Source organism: Pelodiscus sinensis, chromosome 14 (assembly GCF_049634645.1).
Source record: "Pelodiscus sinensis isolate JC-2024 chromosome 14, ASM4963464v1, whole genome shotgun sequence".
Taxonomy (NCBI): domain Eukaryota; kingdom Metazoa; phylum Chordata; order Testudines; family Trionychidae; genus Pelodiscus; species Pelodiscus sinensis.
Window position 1 is genome coordinate 35,824,644 of NC_134724.1, and position 24,654 is coordinate 35,849,297.

Below are 24,654 nucleotides of genomic sequence, written 5' to 3' on the forward strand. Positions count from 1 at the left end.
TGCAAATGCAGCTGGTTAGCTACTGAAAGGGACCCCGCCAATTTAAGTGTCATTTGTAAAACTTCCCATTTGTTTATTTTGACTAACACTTCAGATCAGCTGCACAAGAACTGTGAAAAGCCAGATCACTTATCACTGTTTATGTTATGTTTACCTGTTGTGTTTCTGAGACAAGGACATTAAAGAAACCAGAGAAGGCACCTACACTTTTAGACTGGCAGCATTGAGGTGAGGAGGTCACTTGCACTGTAGGGGCACAGGTCGCCTTTTATTGCAATTCCATTTTAACTGTGGAAGTTCTTCCATTGGTTTAGGATTGGGGCCAAGTTTGAATGGACACGATCCTTTGGACAAGTACGTGCCCCTTATTTCAAAGGCCCAAGTTTACAGCAAAAGTTCTTTAGGGCATCACGCTCCAGTGACAGCCCTTTGCTCATATATACCCACAGAATCTAGGCCTTAGGAACCATGCCTCCTGTAAGCTCTCGCCCTGTAAGGTGTGGGTGTAGCAAGTTCAGACTGAAGCATTAGCCTGAATTGGCTCAGCAGCCACAGTCTATGACGTTCGTGAGATGCGCCATAGAGCTATTTTGGTGCTGTTCATGTGTAGCGCTGAATGGCTGCAGTGCGTATTGGTTCGGTATTGCCAGTCTCACACGAAGGGATTTTAAAATCAGGTTCCCCAAGAAATCATGAGATTTCCATCGATAATTTTTTAAATTTCCTGGCATTTTAAAAATGTGGTTCTTTGCATTCTGGTCTGCAGGGGCCTTTTGGGATCATATTTTCCAGTTTTTCCTCTGCAACCAGGACAGAAATTTATGCTTTCTTAACATGGGACAGTCTCGTATAAATCCCAGGACTCCAGGAACTCGGGCTTGGAGAGAAACACCAAGTACTGCCATAGAGTTGGCAACACCGTTCATGCAGCAGCAGTGCCCCCTTCAGTAAGGAAAGGCTTAAGTGGTCAGCTGGCATGCAGGGGAGGCTGGGGGTGGGGAGATTCATAGAAATCGTTCCCGACAGCTCCGTGAATGGCACTAGCAGGCGTCGGTGCAGGCAGTCTCAGCAGAAGGAGCAAAGGGAAGGGCCCAGCAGCCTGTACTCCCCAACGCTTAGGGGGCCTGCCTAGGTCACAGGCAGGAAGCTAGCACTGAGACTAAGCTGTTTAGGGAGAGAACTTCAGTCCTGAGGGCTGGAAAGGCAGCTCCTTTCATCACCTCCCCTCGCGTCATTGCATTCTTACCGCGTAACTGGATACACCAAACTTGGGCGCACAGCTGAGCCCGTTGTCAGGCCTCTGAGCTGTGACAGCTGCCTAAGGATCTCGAACAGCGGCCAGAACCAACATCACCTACAGATTTAGCAGGGGATTCACAGAGTCCAGGGCTAGATGAGACGGCTGTGAACAGCTAGTCTGGCCTCCTGTACACCTCGGGCCACAGGGCCGCCCCAAAGTCAGTCCTGGAGCAGCGCTCTCCCAACGACAGCCAGCCAGATTTAAACATGGTCAGTGATGGAGAACCCACCATGGCCCCTGTCAAATGTTCCAGTGGATAGCTACGCTGTTAAAAATTCACACCTTCTGCCAGACCGAATTTGTCTAGCTTCAGCCTCCAGCCCTTCGATCAGGTTATACCTCTCTCTTCCCGATGGAAAGCGCCCGTTAGTAAATGTTGGGGCCCCATATGGGTAGTTACAGACTGGGATCAGGCTGCCCCTTCCCCTTCCCTTTGTTAAGCTCCGTAGATAGAGCTCCTGGAATGGATCACTCTATGGAACAGTGTCCAGTCCTCTCATTAACTTATCAGACTCACAGCTCATCTCGGAGCCCCCTCATTTCTTCAGTGTCCTTCTTCAGGTGTGGACACAGTACTCCAGCAGCAGTTGCGGGCAGACCAAATAGAGAGAGAAAAGACCTTCTACTCCCATTAAAAATTCCCCTTTTCTTCTTTGGGAAAAAAAAAAATCACATTGGCACTTTTGGCCAGTGTCACACTTAGAGCTCACGTTCTGTGGATTATCCACCGTGAGCGCCAAACTGCTTGCAGAATCCCTGCTTCGCAGGACAGACACCTCTACTCTGCAAGCATGTTCCCCCTCCACAGGCCATCTTTTCCTACTGACAACGGACTTATCGCACAAATACGGCTTCACTGCAGAGTCCAGCCCAGGAGGAGCTGGGCTGTGTGGCAGGTTGTGGAGAAAAGGGAACTCTTATTTGAGCCAGGTAGCATGTCCATTTTCCAAAGCGTATCCCTGTGTGAACGTCTCTCTTTAATAAGAAGAAATAGCTGAACAGACCTTCTCCCTCACCCTTACCGTGGGGGGGACGGATACTCCTTGCATCTCTCAGAATGGTAAGCAATAAACTCCAGTCTTGCTATTTGCAGTGTGAGAAAGTGTTAGTGACTCCTGCATGCAGAAATTCCCGGGTGCACATTGTGTAAGTGCCATGCTCTCTTCAGCTAGTACCAACGCACGAAGGTTAGTCATGCCAAGCCATGGGCCCAGGGAGGGTTTGGTCAGGGAAGTTTAATAGAATATCGGTTTACCTTCCAAAGCTGGAGGGAGATAATCTGTTGCCTGATAAGCTAAGCAGAAACAGCAAACAAAACCATTAGACCAAAAAGCATGGAAGACAGCAGAAATTAACACACCGTTATGTCAACATATTAATGATAAGTCATCTTGCCCAGGTCAGAGTCTCTATTAAAAGGGCCTTAGGCTGCCTTAGACTGCCCGTCAGGAGAAGCAAGCGCCACTGTAAACTAACCACAGCGGTGAAATAAAACTGTCATTAACTGCAGAGTACAGGTAAGAACATTCGGGAAGGCTGGATTTCCAAAAAGCACCTGAGCTGTCCATGCCTGCCTGAAGCTGGGTACTCTGATTAGAGGGCACATCGGACAGTGGGCCCTGCTGCGGGCCCTGAGGGGCAGGGCTGGGGCCTCGCCCATACTGACCGGCAACAAGTGAGTTTGCAGCAGAGTTTGACACAACCTGCACCTCCAAGCTCCGCGGCGGGATTTGCATGTTGAAGGAAGACGCTCCCGGCTCGTAACGCTCTGGCTCCAGGCCCGGCAGGAGCAGGTGGCGAGCATATTTCACAGCGGCATCCGTGGTTTCCATCCCCTCGTGGTGACAGGTTACAGAGCTCACCATTTCGTCAAAACCACTCCAGCGCCAACCCATCTACCTGAGGGGCGCTGGGGAGGTGCTTCCCAGGAGCTGAGCCTGTTCTCCAAGGAGCCACACACCTGTCCACAGAACCATTCTGGAGCAGGGTTTGGCAGTATGAGGCCTGTGCCATTCCCTGGGGCCCAACACCCCACACAGACTGAAGGGGTGAATTCCCCCTCCCATCTTCCCTTGGCTCCTCTACCTCCAGAGACATCTGGGGCACGGGAGGAAGTGGGGGGGGAGGGAGAGGTTAGGTCTGAGGCAGCCCACACACTTGAGAGCAAGAGCTACTGTTGGTAAGTGAGCCTTTCTTCCCCGCCCCTCCATTGCTTCCACAGAGCTTCACCACAAGCACCTGGCCACCAGGACCTCCCTTAGCCAGAAAGCAGAGGAACCCTGAGTGCTGAACAGTGACAGAACCTGCTCCCCAAAGCCAGCATCTGCTGCTGCTGGAATATCCAGAAACATGTGAAGGTGTGCACTGAACTCCGGGCAGCTGTCCTATGGCTGGGAGTCTGCCAAAACACACTCACCAAGGGATCCTGGAGACATTCAGAAACAGGACGCCAACTACCTCAGAGCCTAACTAAGAAAGTCCTGTGGGTCACCAAATGAAATTAATAGGTAGCAGGTTGAGAACAAACAAAAGGAAGTTTTTCTTCACACAGCGTACAGTCAACCTGTGGAACTCCTTGCCAGAGGAGGTTGTGAAGGCTAGGACTATAACAGGGTTCAAAAAAGAACAAAATAAATTCATGGAGGTTAGGTCCATCAATGGCTATTAGCCAGGATGGGTAGGAATGGTGTCCCTGGCCTCTGCTACTCAGAAACTGGGAATGGGCAACAAGGGAGGGATCTCTTGATGATTCCCCATTCTGTTCATTTCCTCCGGGGCACCTGGCGTTGGCCACTATCAGAGGACAGGGCACTGGGCTAAATGGACCTTTGGTGTGACCTAGTGTGGCCGTTCTTATGTGGATAAGAGACTGTAAAGTCTTTAAACTGAGATGGCCTGACAGTCGGCATTTTCTCCAAAAGCCACATGTAATCTGTTCCATTGCTCTACCAAGCCAGAGAAGGTAGCCTCCCATGCCCTGTGCAGAGCTCAGGTAGCCTTTCCCTCCTCCCCTTCACTGTAACTTTTAAACTGAATGACAGAGACGCAATTCTGTTTTTAATCTGCCTTTTTCAGTTGTTCTGTAATCCCTAAAAGCGACGAGGAGTCCTGTGGCACCTTATAGACTAACTGAAGTGTAGGAGCATAAGCTTTCGTGGGCAAAGACCCACTTCGTCAGATGACATGCATCTGACGAAGTGGGTCTTTGCCCACGAAAGCTTATGCTCCTACACTTCAGTTAGTCTATAAGGTGCCACAGGACTCCTCGTCGCTTTTGCAGATTCAGACTAACACGGCTACCCCTCTGATATCTGTAATCCCTAGTAACCAAATACGCTTTACCAAGTCTATCTTCTGTTGTTTTTGGTTAATAAAATCACCTTGTTAAGACCATGATCTGATTCCTGTGCCCGAGAAGGCAGGGGGTTGTGTGTGCATGCGCTTGAGACCAAAAGGTCTGCTCTTAAGAAATTCCAGTTTGTTTTCAAGCTCTCGCCAGAGGGAGGGTTAAAGAGTTTGAGGGCACCCACAGGAAGAAATTCCCACGTGCACCTTCCTGGGTTCTTAAAGGGGTTTTTGCATTTGGGTGGTGGCAGTGAACTACCAAAGGCCTGGGAATCTGTGACCTTTAGAGGCAGTGTATTTTAAAGACTCTTGCAGGCCCCCACCTTTTGCACTCAAAGTGCCGATGTGGGGAGCAGCCTTGACACGCACAAAGGCTTCTTTGCCAGCTATTGTCTGGGGGCATTTAGGGAATTAGGAGACAAATTAGCTGATAAAAGTAAACTTGTTTGGCCTCTCACCCGCCTTCTACTCGTCTTGTTTCCAAAGGATATTCAGCAGAAAGCAGGACAGGAGGAGATGACAGATCCTTCAGTCATGTCGCAAAGGAGTACCCGAATGGGCGGGAACGTGTAAAAGAGCAAGAAGGCACTATTCCAGAGATTGATTGGGGCGGGAGGTCTTGTTTGGGGTTTTTTACAGGCAGAAGCACCATCCTCATCCAGTCCAACCTCTCGCATAAGGAGATCTCACCCAATGAGTGCTACCTAGCGTCTGAGGACTTCTGCCTGAGCTAGAGCAGTGGTTCTTGACCAGAGGTAGGTATGCTCCTGAGGGTGCCCAGAGGTTTTCCAGAGCAGACATCAACTCATCTAGATATTTGCCTAGTTTTACAACAGGCTGCATAAAAAGCATTAGCAAGGTCAGTGCGAACTAAACCTTCAAACAATGGCACAAATACAATATTTATATTCCAGTTGATTTATTGTATAATTTCATGGTGAAAATGAGAAAGTGCCAGTTTTCAGTAACAGCGTGCTGGGATGCTGAATTGTTAGGTGTGATTTCGTAGTTTAAGAAAGGTGAAACCTCGGGGTGCACAAGACAAAGACTCCTACAAAGGCCACAGTCATCTAGAAAGGCTGAGAATCACTGGGCCAGAGTACGTCTTTGAGAACATTTCCTAATCCTAAATCAATGACCGAGAATTTGACAAAGCCCTGCAGAAATTGCACCAATTTACCTTATGTGCTTTATTTCCAGTCTGAATTCATCTAGCTTCCTCTTCCATCACTAGATCCTGCTATGCCTTCGTCTGTCAGACTAAGGAGCCCTCTACCATCAGGAATATTCTCTCACAGAAGAATAGTGATAGAAATGTAGCCATGTTGTTTCAGCTACACCAGACTAAAAAACAGGACTATGTAGCACTTAAAAGACTAACAAGATGGTTTATTAGGTGATGAGCTTTCATGGGCCAGACCCACTTGAAGTGGGTCTGGCCCACAAAAGCTCATCACCTAATAAACCATCTTGTTAGTCTTTTAAGTGCTACATAGTCCTGTTTTCTCTCACAGTAGGTACTTGATAGCTGATCAAGTTGACTAACTCTAACCTCGCATACTTCGTGCCATGACACAACAGCCAAAAAACCTTCCCCTTTGTTTTCGGAAGCCATTATGAGGGAAGAGCACAGTTAGGGACAAAAAGTTCAAACACATCAATCCTCCCCTTGGGGCTTCCGAAATTATGTCCAAGAGACCATAAGTCCCTAAATGCATGAAAACAGGTGCTCAGAGTCTAGTGTTAGCAACGTCATACAAGCCAGCCTCTGAGAACTGCACCTGCCAAGTCTACTAGTGTTTCCATTTTTGGAGGTAGAGCCCCTAATTTCTATGAGCAAAATCAGGAATAACACCCCCTTTGATTTACAGTTTTTTTGCTTTTGCAAATGGCTGCTCAGAGACTTTTGAAGAGTGGCAAACCAGGCGGTGACTTCCCCTTGTTAGCATCTGCAGAAGACACACACATTACGCAGGGTGAAAAGGTCATTTGCAACTTGAAAATAAGTTTGTGATTGGAAATTCTGGACTGTCCATGTAACCACAATGAACGTCATCAGCAATAAAAGCGGGGGGAGGGGAGGAATGTTCTCTACCGTTTCTTTTGAGCATTTGACAGCTCTCCATGTGGTGTCCAGCTCCCTGGTTTTGCTGATGTCATTGGCACTTCCTGTCTGATGCATTAGCAGGGCAGAACACAACAGATTTCCAGACTGTGCTACTGTGAAAATATTGATTTTAAATGGCTTAACCAGCCACACATTCAAATTGTAGCAGAGGCAGAAGTGGAATTTGTTTTCTCTCTGTGGCATTCACCTGTCTTAGCTATGAGACAATCCTTTCTCTCCCTGTAGACTCCTGTTTCGTACTTTCCAACTTTTGCAACAGGCCAAGCAAGAGACCTACACAACAGCCTCCTTCACTGTATAAACCTGATTCATCCCATTCTTGCATTTAAGGTGTGGGGGAAACCTTCTGTTAAGTACAACTGTACCGCCTGCCAAGGCGGCTGAGCAATGGACTTCCCTCAATCTTTATCAAACACAACACTGGACAACCTATTGTTACCTCTTGGTGCCACTCCCTAGGTTTGCAAAAAGTGTAAGATATTTGTTTTAAAATGCAATTAATTGCACTGGGTACTTCTGAGTCCCTGCCTCCAAAAATATCTGCTCTACCTAGTCCCCACCATTTAGTGATAGGTCAGTGTTCTCCTTCCTGGTCATGCCTACCTCAAGGAATGGCCTGAAACTGCTGAGGGGGACACTTCTAGAGACTGGTTCCACACACACGTATGCATTGACACACTGTGGCTGGTTAGTGAGCCACATGCACTGCAGTGAACACAGCAAGTCGCTCACAAATGTCAACCTCCATTCCTGATCAGTAGCTTGTTTGTGCTGCCTCAGCTGCCCGAGTGAGAGAGCAAGCAGGAGACACATGTTGGGGAGGACAACATTTTGAGCTCCTGAGCATGTGGTCTAGAGGTGTGCTGTTGGCTCCCAGGTCAGAGCAGTTCAGTAGGACCCCCTAGGATCTCATTCTCTCTGGAGGGAGAAGATGGTATCTCCTGAGTGATTACTTCAATGCTAGACCTGGTCGGATCTGTTTTACTGCACTCTGACAGATGATACCGCTTGGCACATGCAGACTGCTTGGTTTAAGATTGCATTTGAACCTCTCTGCCTGCAAGATGAACGCTACTGGAAACAGACAAACATGGGATCATAGAAACAAAGGCAGGAGTGGAAGGGACGTCTACAGCCACCGGCCAAATGGAACATTTTCTAATCTCCCTACTGTCCAGTAGTTACCCTTGATTTTGGGAAGAGACAAAAAGTGGGTGAAGGAATCTCTCTTGCTGGACCAACTGCTGTTGGTGAGAGAGACAAGCTTTCAAGACACACAGGGCCCTTCTCCAGCTCTGGGAAAGGTACCCCACACACCTAGATACAAGGGGCAACAGATTATTTAGCATACGTAGTTAGCATGTATTCTACGGTAAGGGGTTCTCAACCAGGGTCCCAGGGATCTGGAGCAGGTTTCAGGGGGGCTGAAGCCACAGCCTGAGCAATGTGGCTTCATGGGGCCCCCTGTGGCGTGAGGCCCTGGGCAATTGCCCTGCTTGTTATCCTCTGATGCTGGCCCTGGCTTTTATATGCAGAAAAATGGTTGCTGTGGTACAAGTGTGCAGCGGCGGTCAAAAAGGCAAATAGGATGCTAGGAATTATTAGGAAAGGGATAGAAAATGAGACCCAGAACATCTTACTGCCCCTGTATAAAACTATGGTACGCCCACATCTTGAATACTGTGTACAGATGTGGTCTCCTCACCTCAAAAAAGATATTTTGGCCTTGGAAAGGGTTCAGAAAAGGGCAACTAAAATGATTAGGGGTTTGGAACGGGTCCCATATGAGGAGAGGCTAAAGAGACTGGGACTTTTCAGTTTAGAAAAGAGGAGACTGAGGGGGGATATGATAGAGGTCTATAAAATCATGAGTGGTGTGGAGAGGGCTGATAAAGAAAAGTTATTTATTAGTTCCCATAATAGAAGAACTAGAGGACACCAAATGAAATTAATGGGGAGCAGGTTTAAAACTAATAAAAGGAAGTTCTTCTTCACACAGCGTGTAGTCAACCTGTGGAACTCCTTGCCAGAGGAGGCGGTGAAGGCTAGGACTATAATAGAGTTTAAAGAGAAGCTGGATAAATTAATGGAGGTTAGGTCCATAAAAGGCTATTAGCCAGGGGATAAAATGGTGTCCTTGGCCTCTGTTTGTCAGAGGCTGGAGAGGGATGGCAGGAGACAAATCGCTTGATCATTGTCTTCGGTCCACCCTATCTGGGGCACCTGGTTCTGGCCACTGTCGGTAGACAGGATACTGGGCTAGATGGACCTTTGGTCTGACCCAGTACGGCCGTTCTTATGTTCTAAGTGGGCCGGGGAGTTTCTAGAGCATGCTGGGGGGGAAGCTTCAAAGAAAAACGTTGAGACCCGCATTCAAAAGGTTCAAGGTCGAGTTGCTCTGTAACAGGGTGGCACTCACCTCTCGTGAGCATCCCCCTTCTGGTCAAATAAGTTTGCCCTGCACCGACTCTTTAAAAGCCTTTTTGGCTACTTAGCCCTCTGGCCGAGTCTCACACTGTGTAATCATAACCCCTCCCAGGGTATACGCCTCACAGGGGCCCATCCCGGTGCCCTCTGGCGGTGTCTCCAAGTCTGTCTCTCTGTTTCCCCTCGTGCTCTTTTCCCCACTTGGAGAGAGTGCCACCTCCAGGAGTTGCCCTTCCAAAGGCAACTTCCTCAGCCAGCCTCACAGTCTGCTATAGGGTTGCCAGATGGTTTAACCAAAAATACCAACCCCCCCCCCCAAAAAAAAAACACACCAGGAAAAAAATTCTGTTGAGGGAAAAAAAAAGGGGGAGACCAAAGTTTTTGAGAAAAAATAAAATAAAAATCAGCATGGCCCCTTTAAGAAAAGGCTTTTTTGCCAGTGGCCATTTTGTTTTTCTGCTCCAGCCACAAGACAAGCCCCTACGGAACCAAGTAAGTGTTGGTGGGAGGAAGGTGGTGTCTGGGGACCACCTCCTGGGGGGGGGGGGGAGAGAATCAGAAAATACCAGACATTTTAGGTGTCTGGTATTTTCTGGATTTTTTTACCGGACAGAAGGAAAAAATACTGGACACCTGGCACCCCTAGTCTGCTCACCTCAAGCTCTGCCCCCACACCAACTGCTGCTGCTCCTTTTGTAGGCCTTCCTGGGCCCTGATTGGCCAGTTCCTCCACAGCCTCTCTAGCCTCCTGGAGAACTTACCTATGGCTCTTTCTGGGCTTAGGGCCTTGTCCGCCCTATCACATGCCCATTGACACCTCTGCAGTCATAGGACAAGAAGAGGGGATTTGTGGGTTACAGATTGTTGTAAAAAGCCATAAATCTAGTGCTGCTGTTCAGGCCATTATTTGTAGTGGCTAGCAAATTTACGAATTCAAACTCTCAAGCTTGTCTTTTACAGAGTTGTCCAGGTTTTCTTTGAAGAGGGGGGCTGATAGGTCAGAGAGACTGCTTTGTGGGAAGTGTTTGCCCACAAGTGATAATTATTTTCCTGTGAGTTCCAGTCTAACGATTGTCTGGTCTCACCCACATAGCTGGTTTGGGGGCATTTCGTGCCCTGGATGAGGTGCATCTCCTGTTGTGATAAGGCATGTGTAATATCCATCACTCTTGAAAGCTGTGCTGTGGGGAGTGTTGATCATTTTAGCGATGGAGAGCTGTCTGAAGATTTTACATCTCTTGTTCTGGCAGGGTCTGGGGCTGCATTGAGTGGCTATGCACCAGTAGTCTATGGTTAACTTGCTGTTGATGATGAACTTGAAGTTGCTGGAGGGTTATATGAAGGCCAGCAAGGGGGTTCCAGAATGATTTATATCAGGATGGGTGTGGAGACCCCTGGGGTGCTTGTACACAGCTGGCTGTAGGATTCCATTGCATAAGCTGATCATGGGAGCATTCCAGAGAGTTGAATGGGCAGGTGGCTGCTGAAGCGGCAGTGGGACGCGGAGAGCTGGGTTCGGCGTTGATTCTGTTTGCATTTTGAGTTTATGACCAAAGCTATCACTCAGCTGTGTTGATCGGAGTCTGCTTTTCAAGTACTTCCCATAACAAAGCAATCTGTTCCCTACCAAGTATCGGCACTTGTGTCACAACTCAGCTCACTGCTTCATGCACCGCAGTAACTACTGGTATGCAACAGTCCTCTGCCAGCAGAAAACAAGGAGCTTTACAGGATATTTTTCAGTAGTATCACTAAGCAGGGCTGAGTGCCACCACGGGGCCTGGGGCAGAGTGGGAGGTAGCTCTGTGCCCCTGAAGGCCAAGGGCAGAAGAGGCAGGGCCGTGGGCAGTCAGCCCTTAGCACTGCCCAGACTGCAGCGTACCTCCCCCCAGCCCGCAGAGCCGTGCGGAGCAGCACTCCAGCAGCAGTTCAAACTGGCTTGGGGCTCTGGCTGCCACAGTAGCAGAGGTTGTGAGCTCTGGGCTTCTTTGACTCTCCAGCCTCTGGGGCAATTGCCTCCTTCCTTCCTCTCCCTTCAGTTGACCTGGTGTCACTCACCATTTTATGAACTGGAAAATAGAGGCAAAGATGGGTTAAGGGACTTGTCCAAGGTCACCTGGGGCATGTCAGAATTAGAGCTCAATGAAGAGTAGGAGACATTTTCAATTCAAAGAGTGCATGGGGTTTGGTTTGCAACTTGCAATTCAAAGTTAAGGTTCAACTTCCGCAAAGAGCTGAACAAGCAGCTAAGGTTGCTGGAGTAACTGAAACTCAGCCCTGTAACATCTCCCCTGACAACCTGTAACAGCCATAATCCCTTCTGCACAGGACTGTGGAGATTCAAGGCGAGAGGAGTGTTTCTGTGCTCCCAGTTAAGCCGGCGGATAGCTGGATAAAGTTGTCTCAGAAGACCCCCAAATTGTTGACTGAAGGCAGAATGGACAGTAATTCAGACAGACTGACGTGTGTGGTTGGGAACAGAATTAATTGCTCTGTTAGGCACGTTTCCTAGCCCCGAATCAGAGTGTGAAGAGCATAAATCAATTATTGCTGAGGTAGGATCAGCCTCATACCACACACTAGCCACCTGTCCCAGTTGCTCTGACTGGGGATCAGTGAAGACAAATTCTCTCTTGTCCAGATACAAAATGTCCTGGGGCGGACTCCTGACAAAACACCACACGGTCACAGGAGCTGCATGTTTCAGAGACCATTCTGCAGGGGAGTCGCCCAGGTGCTGAACATGTGGGAGGGATTATTCAGAGTGTGGGCATTGCTGTTTATTACAGTCCCACGGGGAGACTAGAAATCACACAGAGGTTCTGACTAGGGATGTTAAAAAGTGGCTAATTTAGTAACCGTGCATCTGCTGCAAATCTTAGTGGTTATACTGCAGAGCCCACAGCATGTAACCATGGAAAGCTTGTACTGCAGGGCCTGAAGCACAGCCAGCTCCTCAGAAGCAGGGCCGGCAGCTAGTGCGTGCCAGGAGCTGGCTCCCGGCCCTGCTCCCAGGGAGCTGGCTGTGATGTGGGCTCTGCAATATAAGCTTTATACTGCAGAGCCTGCAGCGTGGGGTGGCAGCCAGCTCCCCAGGAGCAGGTGCATGCCAGAACTCAGCTCCCGGCGCACACCCACTCCCACCTGCAGCACCACTCCTGGGGAGCCAGTACATACTGGCTCCCAGTCCCACTCCTAGCCCTGCTCCTGGGGAGCCAGCTGCCAGCCCATGCTGCGGGCTCTGATACAGAACCAGCATTGCGGAGTGGCAGCTGGCTTCGCGGGAGTGGGGCTGGGAGCTGGTGTGTACCTTTACAGTAATCAATAAGCTCATGCTTATCAGTTAGGGTATGTCTACACTACAAAGTTAGTTCGAACTAACGAACGTTAGTTCGAACTAACTTTGATAGGCGCTACACTAGCGCTCCGTTAGTTCGAATTTAATTTGAACTAACGGAGCGCTTAGTTCGAACTAGGAAAACCTCATTTTACGAGGATTAAGCCTAGTTCGAACTAGCTAGTTCGAACTAAGGGGTGTGTAGCCCCTTAATTCGAACTAGTGGGAGGCTAGCCCTCCTCAGGTTTCCCTGGTGGCCACTTTGGCCAACACCAGGGAAACTCGTCTGCCCCCCTCCCAGACCCAGACCCCTTAAAGGGGCACGGGTTGGCTACGGTGCCCGTGCCAGGTGCAAGCCTGCCAGCACCCAGCCAGCAGACCCTGCACCTGGCATGGATCGAGCCACCCACCCGATGCCCCCCAGCCCTCCCCCTCTTCCCGGGACCAGGCTGGCGGATCCTGGGAGCTTGCCCGGGACTGCAAGAGGCGGGCACCCACCTGGGCTAGTGCAGACATCGTGGACCTTGTCCACGATCTCCGCACTAGGCACAGGAAAGTGGCTAGCTAGGGCAGGAGAGCTGCCAGCCTGGCCACCCAGGAGCAGGTGTGCAAGAGAATCAAGGGGGTCCACTGAGACCCCCGACCCTGAGCCCTGAGCTTACAATGGCCGTCCTGGGTCAGACCAAAGGTCCATCTAGCCCAGTAGCCTGTCTGCTGACAGCGGCCAACCCTAGGGACCCTGGAGGGGATGGACCGAAGACAGTGACCAAGCCATTTGTCTCGTGCCATCCCTCTCCAGCCTTCCACAAACCTTGGCCAGGGACACCACTCCTACCCCCTGGCTAATACCACTCCATGGACCCAACCTCCATGACTTGATCTCACTTCCCTTTAAACTCTGTTCTAGTCCTAGCCTTCACAGCTTCCTGCAGCAAGGAGTTCCACAGGTTGACTCTTTGCTTTGTGAAGAACAACTTTCTGTTACTAGTTTGAAGCCTGCTACCCATTCCTTTCCTTTGGTGTCCTCTAGTCCTTCTTTATGGGAACTAATGAAGAACTTTTCTTGATGCACCCTCTCCACCCAACTCCTGCTTTTAGAGACCTCTATCCTGTACATCAAGAAGAGGGGCTAGGGAAGGGTAAGTGGATGGGGAGGACTGGGCTGGCTCTGCGGGCTTCTGGGGGTGGAAGCTCTCCTGCAGCCCCCCCAATTGCCCCCTCTCCCCAGATGGCAGCCTGCAGCAAGTGCAGCCGGGCTGATGGCCGAGTGGTGTGATGTGCCCAGTGTGGGTAGTCCAGGCAATCCAAGCCAGGACTGCTTTGCAAGCGGGGCACCCCTGAGAACTGTCTGTCCGGGGTGGGGGTCGGGACCCTTTAAGCACAGCCCTCGGCTAGCCTGAGACAGCATCTCCACGCTCTAAGTCCTCCTCTGATGCCCTGCTGGCACTGCTTCCGGCCATCCTTAACCCCGGTTCAGGGTCCACTTAATGTGGACATGCTAGTTCGAATTAGCAAAACGCTAATTCGAACAATTTATTTAGTCTGGATCCGTTAGTTCGAATTAGCTTAGTTCGAATTAACTAATTCGAACTAAGTTAGTTCGAATTAACGTTGTAGTGTAGACATACCCTTAATGGTTTCAATGGTTATTCTGTTGCATCACTAGTTTTGATATCTGAACAATTCTAGAAGAGGCACAACCAATTAATAATACCTAACGCTTCTAGATCTCAAAAAGCTTAATAAAGAAAGTAAGTTTCCATCTCCACCCCAAAAAAGGTCTCTGCCCCAATAAGCTACAATCTAGATATGGGCTCAGGAAGAGTTTTTTATGTGTAGCCCAGAGGCACTGAGACCACTGACAAGGGAGCAAGACATCTTCTCTACAGCCTTAGCTCAGAGCCAGTTGGCTTTTGCTCCTACGGTCACAGGTTCAATCCCTCCTGCCAACAAACAGGGGCCGTTGGCTTCACGTACGCTTTTGGCATGTCTGACTGTCCCACTACTTTTCTGAGAATGGGATGTTGGCTGCACAGCACACCAAAATCCCATAACAACAAGGATGTTAGGTCCTTCCTGGCATTGGTTTCTTAGCAAACGTTTACTGCCAAAACAAACTCCTTTAGGAGCTTACAAAAGCCAAACCATCCATGAAGGAACTTCTATAAAATAAGAAAGCTGAGCATGTTTGAGAAATGGACACCTGTGTTCTCAGCCTGTTATTATACATGTAGGTCTGGGGGCAATTGCTGCTCAGAAAAGCAGAAAAATTAGAAATATTCTGGATACTGTGGCTGACAGCAGCATTTTTCTGAGCTGCTCTATAATGGAAAGAAAGTTATCCAAGACAAGGTTAAGAGGAGCTAGTTCCACAAGAGGGACATCAATTCCTATGCACCCTGCCACTTACTGGTATTGTCTGCCCTGAGTTAGGCACCAGATTCCTCACACAATGCACTGGGAGAGTTGGGTTATTTCTTCCAGTGGCAGCATAAAGCATATGCATAGCTACCTGCTGCAGTGAAAGGTGATTGAGCCTTTCCCCACTGCCAGAGGCTTTCTCTGAGTTTTAAATGTGCTTCTTGGGACATTGCCTTGTTCTTGTATTGTGAGAAAGGTCAGAGAATGTTTTTGCGTATTCATCTTTAACGTAAGTGATCCTTCCCAGTCTCCTCTCATGTAGAAGTCTTTATGCACCTAATCATTTTCACCACCCTATGGTCCTTCTAATTCTCTTTGAGTGAGGGGGAGTAGAAGTGAACTCAGTATTCCAGATGAAATGTGTCCTAGTCTGGGGTTAGCTTGCTTCTGATGATGAACTTGAGTTGCTGGCAGGTTATATGAAGGCCAAAAGGGTGGTTCTGGAAAGACTTAGATATATAGATAAGATATTTATATATTAGCAGGAGTTATGAAGAACTGCCAGACTTTTACAGTCCATATAACATAGAGCAATCAGCCCTCCTTTATCCAGTAAAAATAAAGTTAAAAGAATCCAAGAGATTGCAAAGGCATGGTTTTCCTTTATAAAAGCTGTGCTGCTTTGTCCTTGTCCTAGTGTGATCTAGGTTTCTTTATACTTCACACCATGGAAGCCTCCCGGATATGAAATTCTCAGATTACACTCAACGCATTTTCTTCCCACATTACAGAATAAAAGTATTGTATCTAATTCTCTGGTATAGAAACTTTTCAATGGGATTGCAAATATTTGGTATCAGCTCAGCCACTTCATTCTTAAATTCATTCAGAACTCTGGCATGGATTATCAGATTTTGATGATGTGTTATTCTGCTATTTATGACTTCATGCCAGCATCTCTTTTTAACTCTTCATTCTCTTAGTATCTCTTTATTACTTTCAAACCTGTACTTTTTGGGTAAGTATCTCTAGAATCCTGTATGGACGCAACAGTACAACTTGTCTTCTCTGCACTATTCTTATCCCACCTAAATGATTCTTCATTTCCTGTGATCTATCTTCAAATTCTTACAAGCTTCCTGTTTCTAATGCACATGGGTTTGTTTTACGTATAAACAATAGCTCTTCCAAATCCCTTGTCACTTAATTTTCCAACTTGTACTTTCACTCATGTAAAATGTAGTGAAAAATTATTTTCCTTCTAGTGAATTAAAACCATTGTTTGCCAAGTTCTACTCTATTCGAAGGTTGCAACGATGGGACCTAATGCATAATTTGGCCTGCAGAATACTTATTACAGTGTGGACGCATGAGAAGCTTGTGTTAGCCTAAGTGCTCAGGCTGAATTTGTAAGGATAGCAGATGTTTGTGTCTGTAAAGCAGGGCATTTCTGCCATAGAATACTAGGACTGGAATGGACCTCGAGAGGTCATCGAGTCCAGTCCCCTGCCCTCATGGCAGGACTCAGTAGTGTCTAGACCAGTGTTTCTCATCCTTTTTTTGTTCATGGCCCCCTTCTGAGCCTCATTCATCATATGCCTGGCAGTTAAGTTTGGGTGGCCCCCTCAGAAACTTACTGTGGCCCCCCAATGTTCTGTTTTTTTCTGTGTGGCCCCCTAGAAGTAAGGCATGGCCCCCTGGGCAGCCATATGGCCCACGTTGAAAACCACTGGTCTAGACCATCCCTGATAGACATTTATCTAACCTGCTCTTAAATATCTCCAGAGACGGAGAGTCCACAACCTCCCTGGGCAATTTATTCCAGTGTTTGACCACCCTGACAGTCAGGAACTTTTTCCTAATGTCCAACCTAAACCTCCCTTGCTGGAGTTTAAGCCCATTGCTTCTTGTTCTAGCCTCAGAGGCCAGAAAGAACAATTTTTCTCCCTTCTCTTTGTGACACCCTTTTAGATACCTGAAAACCACTATCATGTCCCCTTTCAATCTTCTCTTTTCCAAACTAAACAAGCCCGATTCTTTCAATCTTCCTTCATAGGTCATGTTCTCTAGACCTTTAATCGTTCTTGTTGCTCTTCTCTGGACCTTCTCCAATTTCTCCACATGTTTCTTGAAATGTGGTGCCCAGAACTGGACACAATACTCCAACTGAGGCCTAAAGAGCGCAGAGTAGAGCAGAAGAATGACTTCTCGTGTCTTGCTCACAACACACCTGTTAGTGCATCCTAGAATCACGTTTGCTTTTTTTGCAACAGTGTCACACTGTTGACTCATATTTAGCTTGTGGTCCACTATAACCCCTAAATCCCTTTCTGCCATACTCCTTCCTAGACAGTCACTTCCCATTCTGTATGTGTGAATCTGATGGTTCCTTCCTAAGTTGAGCACTTTGTATTTGTCCTTATTAAACTTCATCCTGTTTACCTCAGACCATTTCTCCAATTTGTCCAGATCATTTTGAATTATGACCCTATCCTCCAAAGCAGTTGCAATCCTTCCCAGCTTGGTATCATCTGCAAACTTAGTAAGTATACTCTCTATGCCGATATCTAAATCGTTGATGAAGATATTGAACAGAACCAGTCCCGAAACAGACCCCTGCGGAATCCCACTTGTTATACGTTTCCAGCAGGATTGTGAACCGTTAATGACTACTCTCTGAGAATGGTTATCCAGCTAGTTATGCATCCACCTTATAGTAGTTCCATCTAAGTTGTATTTGCCTAGTTTATTGATAAGAATAAGAATATCATGCGAGAGACAAACCACCGGAACTTCATGACACTTTACGCTTATTTGAGGAGCCACCAGATTGCCAACAATCTCCCAGCATCTAAGCTGCTATGTTTTTGGAAAGGCTCGAGATGCTGCTAAAGAGCCAACTCCAGTAATGGCTGCCTTTCACCCATGTACTGGAGCCCTCTCCCACGGGCCATAGAGTGGGACACAGCTTACTGACCTCAGCCATGGGCAACAGGCTAGTTCTCAATGCTCAGAACTGGATAGCATGTAATAATGTGGATCACATAGGTTACTACTGCACAACCTTAAGGACTTTGTACCACTCCAGCATATAGTGTGCTCAAATTACCCAAGGAGTCTCCTCTCCATCACAGAAACCATGCAGGAAAACTGTACCTCCCAGGTAACAAAAATGAGATTCCAGAGAGTTGGAAGGAGAGCTTTGTTCCAGAGGTAATTTCAACATTCCTGTGCCTTAGCTCTCCACCAGCAATAAAAGCCAGATGCCATGCCTAGGCGTTACCCCTCCCAACCTGAGACTGGAGCAGAGGCCTACAACAATGAGCTGGTTTCTTTTCTCACAAGTGGTACAGAGTCCATGATTTGGTTATGCATGTGATCAGGTAGGGCTACTTTGCAGGCCCAGGATCCCACAGTCTGCGTTAGTGGTTTGCCAGAAAGTCTGGGAAAGCTAGGATTGTCACCCCCAATCCAAGCTCATTCTTCCTCTCTTGAGGATGACTGCCTGCCAACGCCCTCAAGTGTCCAAAGGACTATCCTACCATTCAGAAACAGGTGCCTCCCTGGGCCAGTGCAACACTACACTCCCCTCTCCACAGTGAGTCAAGAGTGTCATTCTTTGTATCTATTTATAAGCCTCCCATCAACGTATATTAGGTGCTTATACAAGAGTTACAACAAAGTTTCCCAACTTCCACACAAACTCAGTAACTGATTGGGGGCCAGAGCATGGGGCGGGGGGGATGGTACCCACTGTAGGTGGAAAGGAAGCACTGGGCTTTTTGGCCTTTCTGCCATTGTACGTCCCATTATCCAAGTTACAGATAGAAGAGACCTGCGACAGCTCCCTACAGCATTCATTCCCCTGATGCTGCTTGCATTTCTGGGTTAGTTACCTGTGAGTCACCCACATTTCACAGCAAACCCTGGTACTAGCAGTCACAGAATCACAGAGCTAGAAGAGACCTCAGGAGGTCATCAACTCCAGCCCCCTGCCCAAAGCGGTCCCTAGGGAGGGCATCTAACCTGTCTGCCAGAATGGCAGGGGGAAATTCGCAAGGCCAGAGGCAAAATGACCTGACTGCACACGGAGGGCACGCAGGAATCAGCCTGCCTGAGTTACCCGTTCCCAGAAAGGGCCCGGCGCTGGCACTAGATACCATCGCTGCTCCCCTCAGCCAGCCGGAGCCCCAACCCTGCACCGGGAACTGTCACCAGCAGAACTTCCCTGATGGAAGCAGGTTCCTACTGTACCCTGGCGAGTCTGGCGAGTCTGGCTGGGCTGGGCAGCCACTGGTGCCCTGGAGGAGACAAGACACTGGGGCTCGGGCAGACCAGCATTGACCCTGACCAGATCCAATGGAGTATGCTGGGGCTCCTGGAAGGGCAGCCCCCTCTGCCCTGGGAGCCTTGGCTGCTGCCCCATGGGTCAGGGACCAGCCCAGCCATCCCTCCACCCGGCCAACCCTAAGCCTCCTGCACAGCGCCCATAAGCAGGCTCCCAGCACACTCTCCCCAAGCCTGGCCTCCAGTCCTGCTCTTAGACACCACATAGCCCCCTCCCCAGAGGCTGCCCCCTGGCTCCCCAGACACTCCCCAGCCCCCTCCGCAGCCCCCCGGCCCCTCAGACCCCCCAGCCCCCCAGAGGCTGCCCCCTGGCCCCCAGACAGCCCTCAGACCCCCCAGACACTCCTCAGCCCCTCAGAGGCTGCCCCCTGGCCCCCCAGACACTCCTCAGCCCCCCCAGAAGCTGCCCCCGGGGCCCCTTAGACACTCCCCAGCCTTCCCGGCCCCACAGACACCCCTCCCGCCCTACCTGTGCTCGGGCCGGATGCTGAGCAGGTAGCTGCGGCTGTCGGGCCGGGTGCCCCAGCCGGGGCCATCGCCCTCGTCGCTGTCCCCGGGGCCGGGGCCGGACAGCGCGTAGCGCCCGTTGCCCGAGTAGGAGCGGCTCAGGGGTCTCCGGCGGGAGCCCATCTCCGCCCGGCCGGACCCGAGCGCGGGCCGGGGGCACTGGGGGAGCGGGCAGCCCGCGGGGCGGTCCCGGCACCGGCCCGTCCCGCGCCCCCGCCCCTCGGCCGCTATTTATAGACCAGCGCCCGGGCAGCGCTTCCCCCAGCGCCCCGCGCACATGGGGCTGTCACTCACCCGGCTCGGGCAGGGACTCGGGGGAAGGACCCTGCGCCCCGCGCCCCGCCCCGGGACCCCGCCCCCCTGTGTCCTGCACCGGGACCCCTGCGCCCGCCTCAGGACCCCCCGCACCCCTAATCCCGCCCCGCACCCCTGTGTCCTGCACCGGGACCCCCGCACCCCTAACCCCTAACCCCGCCCCGGGACCCCGTCCCCCTAATCCCGCCCCGCACCCCTGTGTCCTGCACCGGGACCCCGCCCCCCTAACCCCGTCCCGCAGCCCTGTGTCCTGCACCGGGACCCCGCCTCCTAACCCCGTCCCGCACCCCTGTGTCCTGCACCGGGTCCCCCGCACCCCTAACCCCGCCCCGGGACCCCCCGCACCCGTAATCCCGCCCCGCACCCCTGTGTCCTGCACCGGGGCCCCCGCACCCCTAACCCCGCCCCGGGACCCTGCACCCCTAACCCTGGCCCGGGACCCCTGTGTCCTGCACCGGGGCCCCAGCACCCCTAACCCCGCCCCGGGACCCCCGCACCCATAATCCCGCCCCACACCCCTGTGTCCTGCACCGAGACCCCTGCGCCCACCTGGAACCCCCGCCTCCTCCGTGCTCCTTGACCTCTGCACCCTGCCCCAGGACCCCCGCTCCTCCTGTGCCCGCCCCAGGACCCCCTTACCACCTTCGCCCCAGGACCCCCTGCGCCCACACCAGGACCCCAGCGCCCCACGCTCCACCACGGGACCCCCTGCATCCCTAATCGTGCCCCGCACCCCTGTGTCCTGCACCGGGACCCCTGCGCCCGCACTGGGACCCCCGCTGCCCCTGCGCCCGCCCCAGGACCCCCTGTACCATCTTCGCCCCAGGACCCCCTACACCCTCTAAGCCCCGCCACACAACCTTTGTATCATGCAGCAGGACCCCATGCACCCTCTAAACCCCACCCCACACCCCTTGTATCCTGCACCAGGACCTCCTGCGCCCCATACTCCTGCGCCTGCACAGATAGCACCACACTGCACCACTGGGCACGAGTACCCCTGCACCAGGGCACTGGGACTCTGGCAATAGGGCCCTGGGCACAAAGACCATCTGGGACCCCACTGGCACAAGGACACCCCCACTGCCCCAGATCAGGAAGCCCTCAGACAGGCCCTTGGGAGCCACCTCCCCATGCGCCCCTCATATCCAGAACTGAGACCCTCCTCTCACCTCAGTGGGCCACTGGGACCTCACCCCCAGCCACAACCTCCATCCCTCAGCCCCATTCTCCCCAGGCAGCAGGGCTCCCCTCAGCCCCAGCACTGAGATCCCCCAAACACAACTCCCAACCCTGCCTGGGTACCAGGTTCCCCTCACCCTCCTCTAAGTGGCTGGACGAGCCCCTTTCTCCCAGTCTTTTGAGAGGCCTGAGGACATAAAACACCGGACGTGGGGAGGAATGTGGCCGGATAGGAGGCCAGAACGGAACCTGGAGAATGGGACTTGCCGTCCTGGGAGAGAGCCAGCCACAGCCACTGCTCCACCGCTGCCTCCAGGAGGCAGACACCAGACTGGCCCACTTCTTGAGAGTGAGTTTGTTGCTTCAGGGAGATGGCTGTTGAGCCGTACCCACGCCATGGCATAGAATCCTAGAGCTGGAAGAGACCTCAGGAGTCATCAAGTCCGGCCCCTTGCCCAAGGCAGGACCAATCCCAACTAAATCAACCCAGCCAGGGCTTTGTCAAACCAAGACTTAAATACCTCCAGGGATGGAGATTCCACCCCCTCCCTAGGGAACCCATTCCAGGGCTTCCCCACCCTCCTAGGGAAAGAGTTTTTCCTAATATCCAACCTAGACCTCCTCCACTGTAACTTGAGACCATTGCTCCTTGTTCTGCCATCCATCAGAACACCTGTGGAACGAGGTGTACCAGTAGTTCGGAATAGGAAGCCTAATCCGAACTACCTAGTTCGTGCCGCATATAGCCGCGGGCACGGAGTCCGAACTAGCGGACATTTAAAAATCCCGGGCTTCATTTGCAACTCCGGTTGCCTACATTAACCACCCTAGTTCGAACTAGGGTGGTAGTGTAGACATACCCTTTGGGATCTCCCTTCAGGAAGTTGAAGGCTGCTATCAAATCCCCCCTCACTCTTCCCTTCTGCAGACTAAACAAACCCAAATCCCTCATCCTCTCCTCATAGGTCATGTGCTCCAGCCCCCTAATCATTTTGTTTGCCCTCCGCTGGACCCTCTCCAATGTGTCCACATCCTTTCTATAGTGGGTGGCCCAGAGCTGGACACAATATTCCAGATGTGGCCTCACCAGAGCTGAATAAAGGGGAATAATCACTTCTCTGGATCTGCTGGCAGTGCTCCTCCTAATGCACCCTAATATGCCATTAGCCTTCTTGGCTACAAGGGCACACTGTTGACTCATATCCAGCTTCTCATCCACTGTAACCCCCAGGTCCTTTTCTGCAGAACTACTACTTAGCAATTCAGTCCCCAGCCTGTAACTATGCTTGGGATTCTTCCATCCCAAGTGCAGGACTCTACACTTGTCCTTGTTGAACCTCATTAGTTTTCTTTTGGCCCAATCCTCTAATCTGTCCAGGTCACGCTGAACCCTATCCCTGCCCTCCAGAGTATCTACCTCTCCCCCTAGCTTAGTGTCATCTGCAAACTTGCTGAGGGTGCAATCCATCCCCCTCATCCAGGTCATTAATAAAGATGTTGAACAAAACCAGTCCCAGAACCGATCCTTGGGGCATGCCGCTAGATATTTTAAGAGGGATAAGGGATCTTTCGGAAAAGGCTTTATTTTCCGAAAGATCCATGTCTAGACTGGCGCTTTTTTCCGGCAAAGCTCCATGCCGAAAAAAAAACGGCAGACATTTTTATGCTAATGAAGTGGGGGAGATTTAAATGTCTAATTTGCATCCCTTTTACGAAAAAGGGATGCAATCTAGACGTAGCCTAAGAGCCAGTAGGGGGGACTGGTGTGAGCTGGGAATCAGCTGGCCCGGCTCCCACAGTAAACCTCCTCGTCCCTGTCCCCCCCGCGGCGTTTCTGATTTTTAAATCTATTAAGAGCTGGCAGGATCTCAATACATTTAAAAAACAGAGTTGCAGCATCTGGGACTGGGTGCAAGTTAGGAATCAGCTGATTTTTGGCTCGCGCCCAGTCCCTGCTACTTCCCAGTGCCCTGTGGAGATGGTGCTGGGGAGAACTGGCTTTTAAGCCAGCTCCCTCCCCCCCCACTCCTCAGCACCGGCTCCTTTTCCTTTTCTTGGGGTGTGTCTAGACTACATGCCTCCTTCGACGGAGGCATGTAGATTAGCCAGATCGGAAGAGGGAAATGAAGCCGCGATTAAAATAATCGCGGCTTCATTTAAATTTAAATGGCTGCCCCGATCTGCCGATCAGCTGTTTGTCGGCAGATCGGGGCAGTCTGGACGCGATGCCCCGACAAAGAAGCCTTTCTTCATCGGCACAGGTAAACCTGGTTTCACGAGGCTTACCTGTGCCGATGAAGAAAGGCTTCTTTGTCGGGGCATCGCGTCCAGACTGCCCCGATCTGCCGACAAACAGCTGATCGGCAGATCGGGGCAGCCATTTAAATTTAAATGAAGCCGCGATTATTTTAATCGCGGCTTCATTTCCCTCTTCCGATCTGGCTAATCTACATGCCTCCATCGAAGGAGGCATGTAGTCTAGACACACCCTTGCTGCTTCTGTTAGGATACGTCTAGACTACAGGCTTCTGTCGACAGAAGTTTTGTCGACAGATACTGTCGACAAAACTTCTGTCGACAAAGAGCATCTAGACTACATTGAGTTCTGTCGACAAAGCAAGCTGCTTTGTCGACATGGTAGTGTGGACGCAAAGGACAGTTTACATGCAATAACACCTTCTGTCGACAGAAACTCTGTCGACAGAAGGCGTTATGCCTCGTAAAATGAGGTTTACCAGCGTCGACAAAACTGCTGAGTTCTGTCGACAGAACTCAGTGGTAGTGTGGACGCAGGTATAGTTTTGTCGACAAAAGTCCACTTTTGTCGACAAAACCCTGTAGTCTAGACACACCCTTAGAGGCAGCAAGGGGGGAAAGCGATTAGTCGAGGAACTAGTTGACTATCCGATAAGCTTTTGCTTATTGGGTAGTCAACTAGTCACTTACATCCCTAAGGGGACCTACACTTTTCTTCACTTTCTCTTGCTCTGAATGTTTTAAAAAACTTCTTATTGTCTTTTATGTTGCTTGCTAGGTATAACTTATTATGTACCTAAGCCTCTGTGATTTTGTTCCTACATAGTTGTGCTATTCTTTTGTACTCCTCCTTATCAATTTGCCAATGTTTCCACTTCTTGTAGGATTCAGTTTTGATTTTCATGTCATTAAAGAGCTCCTGATTGACCTATGGGAAGAAAATTTAAGGAAAATGGTAGTTCAGGATGCCTGTCAGTTTCTCAAAACAATATTAAAGGCACAATTCTAAATTATTCCGGAGAGGAATAAATTATCGGCGGGTGGTGGGATGTGATTTCAGTGGACCAAAGGCAAGCAGGCGATGTACATCTGGAAACTAGGGCTGAGTCCAGAGCAATAAGGCTGTTTTACATCCTTGATTTGGCATAG

General features: G+C 50.5%; 1 protein-coding gene across 3 annotated transcripts in view; it reads right to left on the bottom strand.

The window, feature by feature from the left end:
* ALPK3 (alpha kinase 3) overlaps nucleotides 1-19,953 on the bottom strand; it is a 52,763-nt gene extending 32,810 nt beyond the window's left edge. The window contains exons 1-2 of one of the 3 annotated variants that reach the window (XM_075897450.1): nucleotides 19,715-19,953; nucleotides 2,556-2,594 (exon numbers count right to left, since the gene is read on the bottom strand). In XM_075897450.1, coding sequence (XP_075753565.1) covers nucleotides 2,556-2,594; nucleotides 19,715-19,875 — 200 coding nt within the window. In that variant the 5' untranslated portion in view covers nucleotides 19,876-19,953. The remainder of the gene's footprint in view (nucleotides 1-2,555; nucleotides 2,595-19,714) is intronic. The other 2 variants (XM_075897451.1, XM_075897452.1) reach the window with 2 other exon arrangements.
* Between the last annotated feature and the right edge of the window lie 4,701 nt (nucleotides 19,954-24,654).